Here is a 6,796-nt window from a genome sequence, read left to right as displayed (position 1 = left end):
CATGAAGGGGAGGGAGAGACATAGGGAGAGGGAGAGGCATGGAGAGAAGGAGAGACATTAAGGGGGAGAGAGGGAGAGACATGAAGGGGAGAGAGGGAGAGACATAGGGAGAGGGAGAGACATGGAGAGAAGGAGAGACATTAAGGGGGAGAGAGGGAGAGACATGAAGGGGAGAGAGGGAGAGACATGAAGGGGAGAGAGGGAGAGACATGGAGAGAAGGAGAGACATTAAGGGGGAGAGAGGGAGAGACATGGTGAGAGGGAGAGACATGGAGAGAAGGAGAGACATTAAGGGGGAGAGAGGGAGAGACATGGTGAGAGGGAGAGACATGGGAGAGGGAGAGACATGAAGGGGGAGAGGGAGGGAGAGACATGGAGAGAAGGAGAGACATTAAGGGGGAGAGGGAGAGGCATGAAGGGGGAGAGAGGGAGAGGCATAGGGAGAGGGAGAGAGGGAGAGACATTAAGGGGGAGAGAGGGAGAGACATGGTGAGAGGGAGAGACATGAAGGGGAGAGGGAGAGAGACATGGAGAGAGGGAGAGACATGGAGAGAGGGGAGACATGGAGAGACAGGGGGAGACATGGAGAGACAGGGGGAGACATGGAGAGACATGGAGACATGGAGAGACATGGAGAGAGGGAGAGACATGGAGAGAGGGAGACAGGGAGAGAGGGGGAGACATGGAGAGAGGGGGAGACATGGAGAGACAGGGGAGACATGGAGAGACAGGGGGAGACATGGAGAGACAGGGGGAGACATGGAGAGACATGGAGAGAGGGAGAGACATGGAGAGAGGGAGAGACATGGAGAGAGGGAGAGACATGGAGAGAGGGAGACATGGAGACAGGGAGACATGGAGAGGGGAGACATGGAGACAGGGAGAGACATGGAGAGAGGGGGAGACATAGAGAGGGGGAGACATGGAGAGAGGGGGAGACATGGAGAGAGGGGGAGACATGGAGAGACAGGGGGAGACATGGAGAGACAGGGGGAGACATGGAGGGGAGACAGGGGGAGACATGGAGAGACAGGGGGAGACATGGAGAGACATGGAGAGAGGGAGAGACATGGAGAGAGGGGGAGAGAGAGGGGGAGACATGGAGAGAGGGGGAGACATGGAGAGAGGGGGAGACATGGAGAGACAGGGGTAGACATGGAGAGACAGGGGAGACATGGAGAGACAGGGGGAGACATGGAGAGACAGGGGAGACATGGAGAGACATGGAGAGAGGGGGAGACATGGAGAGAGGGGGAGACATGGAGAGAGGGGAGACATGGAGAGACAGGGGAGACATGGAGAGACAGGGGGAGACATGGAGAGACAGGGGGAGACATGGAGAGACATGGAGAGAGGGAGAGACATGGAGAGAGGGGGAGACATGGAGAGAGGGGGAGACATGGAGAGACAGGGGGAGACATGGAGAGACATGGAGACATGGAGAGACAGGGGGAGACATGGAGAGACATGGAGAGAGGGAGAGACATGGAGAGAGGGAGAGACATGGAGAGAGGGAGACAGGGAGAGACATGGAGAGACATGGAGACAGGGAGAGACATGGAGACAGGGGGAGACATGGAGAGAGGGGGAGACATGGAGAGAGGGGGAGACATGGAGAGAGGGGAGACATGGAGAGAGGGGGAGACATGGAGAGAGGGGGAGACATGGAGAGAGGGGGAGACAGGGAGAGAGGGGGAGACAGGGAGAGAGGGGAGACAGGGAGAGACAGGGAGAGAAGGAGAGACAGGGAGAGAAGGAGAGACAGGGAGAGAAGGAGAGACAGGGGAGAAGGAGAGGGAGACGAGGGAGAGACAGGGAGAGAGGGGGAGACAGGGAGAGACATGGAGAGAGGGAGAGACATGGAGAGAGGGAGAGACATGGAGAGAGGGGGAGACATGGAGAGAGGGGGAGACAGGGGGAGACAGGGAGAGACAGGGAGACAGGGAGACAGGGAGAGGGAGAGAGGGGAGACAGGGAGAGACAGGGAGACAGGGAGAGAGGGGGAGACGGAGAGAGGGGGAGACAGGGAGAGACATGGAGAGAGGGGGAGACATTGAGAGAGGGGGGAGACATTGAGAGAGGGGGAGACAGGGAAATGGAGAGAGGAGGGTAAGGAGAGAGAGAAGGGAGACAGGAGAGAAGGGGAGACAGGGAAAGAGGGGGGTAAGGAGAGAGGGGGAAACAGGGAAAGAGGGGGGGTAAGGAGAGAGGGAAAGGGGAGACAGGGAAAAGAAACAGGGAGGGGGTAAGGAGAGGGGGAGACAGGGAAAGGGGGGGTAAGAGAGAGGGGGAGACAGGGAAAAGGGGGGTAAGAGAGAGGGGGAGACAGGGAAAGAGGGGGGTAAGGAGAGAGGGGGAGACAGGGAAAGAGGGGGGTAAGGAGAGAGGGGGAGACAGGGAAAGAGGGGGGGTAAGGAGAGAGGGGGAGACAGGGAAAGAGGGGGGTAAGGAGAGAGGGGGAGACAGGGAAAGAGGGGGGTAAGGAGAGAGGGGAGACAGGGAAAGAGGGGGGTAAGGAGAGAGGGGGAGACAGGGAAAGAGGGGAGTGGTAAGGAGAGAGGGGGAGAGGTAAGGAGAGAGGGGGAGACATGGAAAGAGGGGGTAAGGAGAGAGGGGGAGACAGGGAGAGAGGGGGTAAGGAGAGAGGGGGTAAGGAGAGAGAGGGGGGTAAGGAGAGAGGGGAGACAGGGAGAGAGGGGGTAAGGAGAGAGGGGGGAGACAGGGAGAGAGGGGGTAAGGAGAGAGGGGAGACAGGGAGAGAGGGGGGTAAGGAGAGAGGGGGAGACAGGGAGAGAGGGGGTAAGGAGAGAGGGGGAGACAGGGAGAGAGGGAGACAGGGAGAGAGGGGGAGACAGGGAGAGAGGGGGAGACAGGGAGAGAGGGGGTAAGGAGAGAGGGGGAGACAGGGAGAGAGGGGGTAAGGAGAGAGGGGGAGACAGGGAGAGAGGGGGAGACAGGGAGAGAGGGGGGTAAGGAGAGAGGGGAGACAGGGAGAGAGGGGGGTAAGGAGAGAGGGGGAGACAGGGAGAGAGGGGGGTAAGGAGAGAGGGGGAGACAGGGAGAGAGGGGGAGACAGGGAGAGAGGGGGTAAGGAGAGAGGGGGAGACAGGGAGAGAGGGGGTAAGGAGAGAGGGGGAGACAGGGAGAGAGGGGGGTAAGGAGAGAGGGGAGACAGGGAGAGAGGCAGGGGTAAGGAGAGAGGGGGAGAGAGGGGGAGACAGGGAGAGACAGGGAGAGAGGGGGAGACAGGGAGAGAGGGAGAGACAGGGAGATGACAAGATAAGAGTATGTTTTGGTGTGGTTGGATCTGATTCCATGATGACACCACCCTCACCACCACCCTCACCACCACCTCATCTCCACAACTGGTTGTCTCAGTATCATTTCAACCACAAGGGTGGCATCCTTCCAAACGGAACTTCTTACTGTACATCTCAAAGGGCACCCTATTCCCTATGTCGTCTCAAAGGGCACCCTATTCCCTATGTCGTCTCAAAGGGCACCCTATTCCCTATGTCGTCCCAAATGGCACCCTATTCCCTGCGTAGTTTCCTCTTTGAAAGAAACCTTGTCCCCTTGCTATTGGCCACAGTGGAGGAAATGCACGGAGCGATTGCTAAGACAGTTACTGAATACCAATGAAGTGACGAGGATAGTTTAGTATATCCGTGTGACATCAGTGTTGAAGATCAAAACATTACTACCCCCCCAAACTGACATTGCATTACCATTGGAATGCCACGCCCAGGCACGTTGATGAGCTTACCGGTCTTTCTGCTCCTTCTGTTCTGGGTTAAACAAGTTGGAGTGTGATGAATGGGGACTCTGAAAATAGAGACACGATTAGTTTATTTCCAAATGTAAATCATCGGCATGTGTCACACACTAACAGGCAGGCAGGACACACACACACACACACACACACACACACACACACACACACACACACACACACACACACACACACACACACACACACACACACACACACACACACACACACACACACACACACACACACACACACACACACACACACACACACACACAGACCTCAGCGGTATGACCTCCTTGTTTTTAGGCCCAATCGTAATATATCATTTAAGGAAGTTCTGTTTGAGCAATATTTTTCCGTCATCGTCGCCACAAGAAAACATGCAACGTTGCCTCTGGGAAAGACTATGGTTGAACTGTGTGCCAACATACATGGGAGAAAAAAGCTAGGACGAATGTAGAACTAGAACTAATGTAGAACTAATGTAGAACTAAAACTTATCTAGAAATAATGTAGAACTAAGCTAGAACTAAAGTAGTCAAAAGCCATCACACACAAGCTATTCATTCCCATACAATAGTCTAACACATCCATTACAAAACACACTGTCAGAGCCCACTCCTCTAGTGACCCTGACCTCCCACGTCACACTTTACCTGCCCAAACAGGCTCTTCAGATGTAGCTTGGCTGCTGACAGCTTGGCTCTGGCGTGGGACCGTTGCTGAGACTTGAAGGAAAAGGGGCTGGAGTCAAAGGTTGAGTACGAGGGAGAGGGCGGAGGCCGGTCGTGCCTGCCCACGCTCTCTGTGCTGCTACCCGAAGTCGCCGGCGCCAACTGGCCGTCACTGTACGCCCTGCATCCTTCGTTGAGGTTCACCACTCTCAGATTACCCTTAACCTCTGGCCTCCCCAGTTCTGTGACGTTCTCCGCGCTGACGCTGTGCTCCTTGCCCAGCTCCCCCCACCCCGGTGTCCTCCCAGGGCTGGCCTCAGGCTCCAGGATGATGGGCGTGGGAGGGAGAGAGGTGGTTCGCCCATCCAGTTCGTCCTCTCCCAGGTGGGGGGTGTAGGTGCCTGACTCCCCGTCCCGGCTGTGGTAGTTCTGGTCCTTAAGCTCCACCTTCTTCCACGGCAGGAAGTCCATATTCAATAGGGACCCCTCGGAGCTGAACCGACGCATGTTGGCAGCGCCGCCGGATGGAGGGAGACTCAAGGAAGGATGGATGGAAGGAAGGAGGGATATAGGTGCAGGTAGGGAACCACAGAAGGGAAGCCAAGCGGGTATGGGAAATGGGAGAGAGAGAGAGAGCCAGAGAGCGAGAGAGAGACAGAGAGAGAGAGCCAGAGAGAGAGAGCCAGAGAGAGAGAGCGAGAGCCAGAGAGAGAGAGAGAGAGCGCGAGAGAGAGAGAGAGAGAGAGAGAGAGAGAGAGCGCGAGAGAGAGAGCGAGAGAGAGAGAGCGCGAGAGAGCGAGCGAGAGAGAGCGAGCGAGCGAGAGCGAGCGAGAGAGAGCGAGCGAGAGAGAGCCAGAGAGAGAGAGAGAGAGAGCCAGAGAGAGAGAGAGAGAGAGAGAGAGAGAGAGAGAGAGAGAGAGAGCCAGAGAGAGAGAGAGAGCCAGAGAGAGCCAGAGAGAGACAGAGAGAGCGAGAGCCAGAGAGAGCGAGAGCCAGAGAGAGAGAGAGCGAGAGCCAGAGAGAGAGAGCGAGAGCCAGAGAGAGAGAGAGAGAGCCAGAGAGAGAGAGAGCCAGAGAGAGAGAGAGAGAGAGCCAGACAGTGAGAGAGCCAGACAGAGAGAGAGCCAGACAGAGAGAGAGCCAGACAGAGAGAGAGCCAGACAGAGAGAGAGCCAGACAGAGAGCCAGCCAGAGAGAGCCAGCCAGAGAGAGAGTCTGGAGGAAAGACTTGCAGCAAAGAACAGTGTGTAAAAGGAAACAGAGACGGGAGGAAGAGGAGGAAGATCAAATCAGACAATCACAGAAAATGTAGAAATTCATCAGGGTCTACCGTTTCATATCATAGGTACACTTTTACAGAGTTAAGGTACACTTTTACAGAGTTAATTAAGGTACACTTTTACAGAGTTAATTAAGGTACATTTTTACAGAGTTAATTAAGGTACACTTTTACAGAGTCTGCAAGCTGCTGAGTCAAAGCCAGCCACTCTGACATGCTCATAAGTCTGTCAGGTCGAAACACAGGGCCGAATCCCAAAAGCTACCCTATTCCCTAAAATAGTGTTCTACTTTTGAACAGAGATCACGAGTATGTATGATCAGAAGTACCATGTCCGTCCACACCACATTTAAATGTGAGCTCAAGAGAAAGCTATGCTTTCTTGCCCCCCCCCCCCCATTCACGTGACATATTGAAAGCACCTATTAGTTTTCAACTGAAATGAAAAGACCCTCAACATAAATGTCTTGGCCCCTTGGCTGCAATAACTAGATACACTGTAGCCGTCTACTGACGCGTGTTCAGATTTGTACTGACTTGAGTGCATCGTCTCCCTGCAACTAGACCCACATCTAAATGACATACAGTATTGTGACAAAAGATGACATGTGAGTGAGACTGATTTTATTTAAACAGCAACATGTATTCTCCATGTTATGTTTTCAACATTGTGTATTAAAGTAATAACTCTCAAATCAAAATTGTATTGGGTCACATACCGCAATAACATCCGCTAAACACGTGTAACATCTGCTAAACATTCAGTGTTTATCTTGGGTATAAATAAAATATTTAAAACCTGGGCGGCCGATAAGGCATTACATGAGTGTCAGGTAGCCTAGCGGTTAGAGCATTGGGCAGTCACCAAAAAGTCGCGAGTTCGAATACCCGAACCAACAAGGGGGTTGGGGGAGTCTGTCGATGTGCCCTGGAGCAAGGCATCTACCATTATTTGCTCCAGAGGTACTGTACTATGGCTGACTCTGTAAAGCTAAATTTCACTGCACCTATCCAGTGTATGTAACATTACTGCTGCTGACTATTTTAAACAGAAGTCGTATCTCTATC

The 6,796-nt window shown here is 54.0% G+C and overlaps 1 protein-coding gene across 1 annotated transcript in view; it reads right to left on the bottom strand.

The window, feature by feature from the left end:
- The window catches only part of si:ch211-152p11.4 (regulator of G-protein signaling 3), a 20,466-nt gene extending 15,289 nt beyond the window's left edge, over positions 1 to 5,177 (bottom strand). The window contains exons 1-2 of the mRNA XM_046360749.1: positions 4,432 to 5,177; positions 3,767 to 3,825 (exon numbers count right to left, since the gene is read on the bottom strand). Of these exons, the coding sequence (XP_046216705.1) occupies positions 3,767 to 3,825; positions 4,432 to 4,956 (584 nt within the window). The 5' untranslated portion in view covers positions 4,957 to 5,177. The remainder of the gene's footprint in view (positions 1 to 3,766; positions 3,826 to 4,431) is intronic.
- Positions 5,178 to 6,796: the final 1,619 nt, after the last annotated feature.

This window comes from Oncorhynchus gorbuscha, linkage group LG09 (assembly GCF_021184085.1).
Source record: "Oncorhynchus gorbuscha isolate QuinsamMale2020 ecotype Even-year linkage group LG09, OgorEven_v1.0, whole genome shotgun sequence".
Classification (NCBI taxonomy): Eukaryota; Metazoa; Chordata; class Actinopteri; order Salmoniformes; family Salmonidae; genus Oncorhynchus; species Oncorhynchus gorbuscha.
This window is presented reverse-complemented; position numbering and strand designations above follow the sequence as displayed.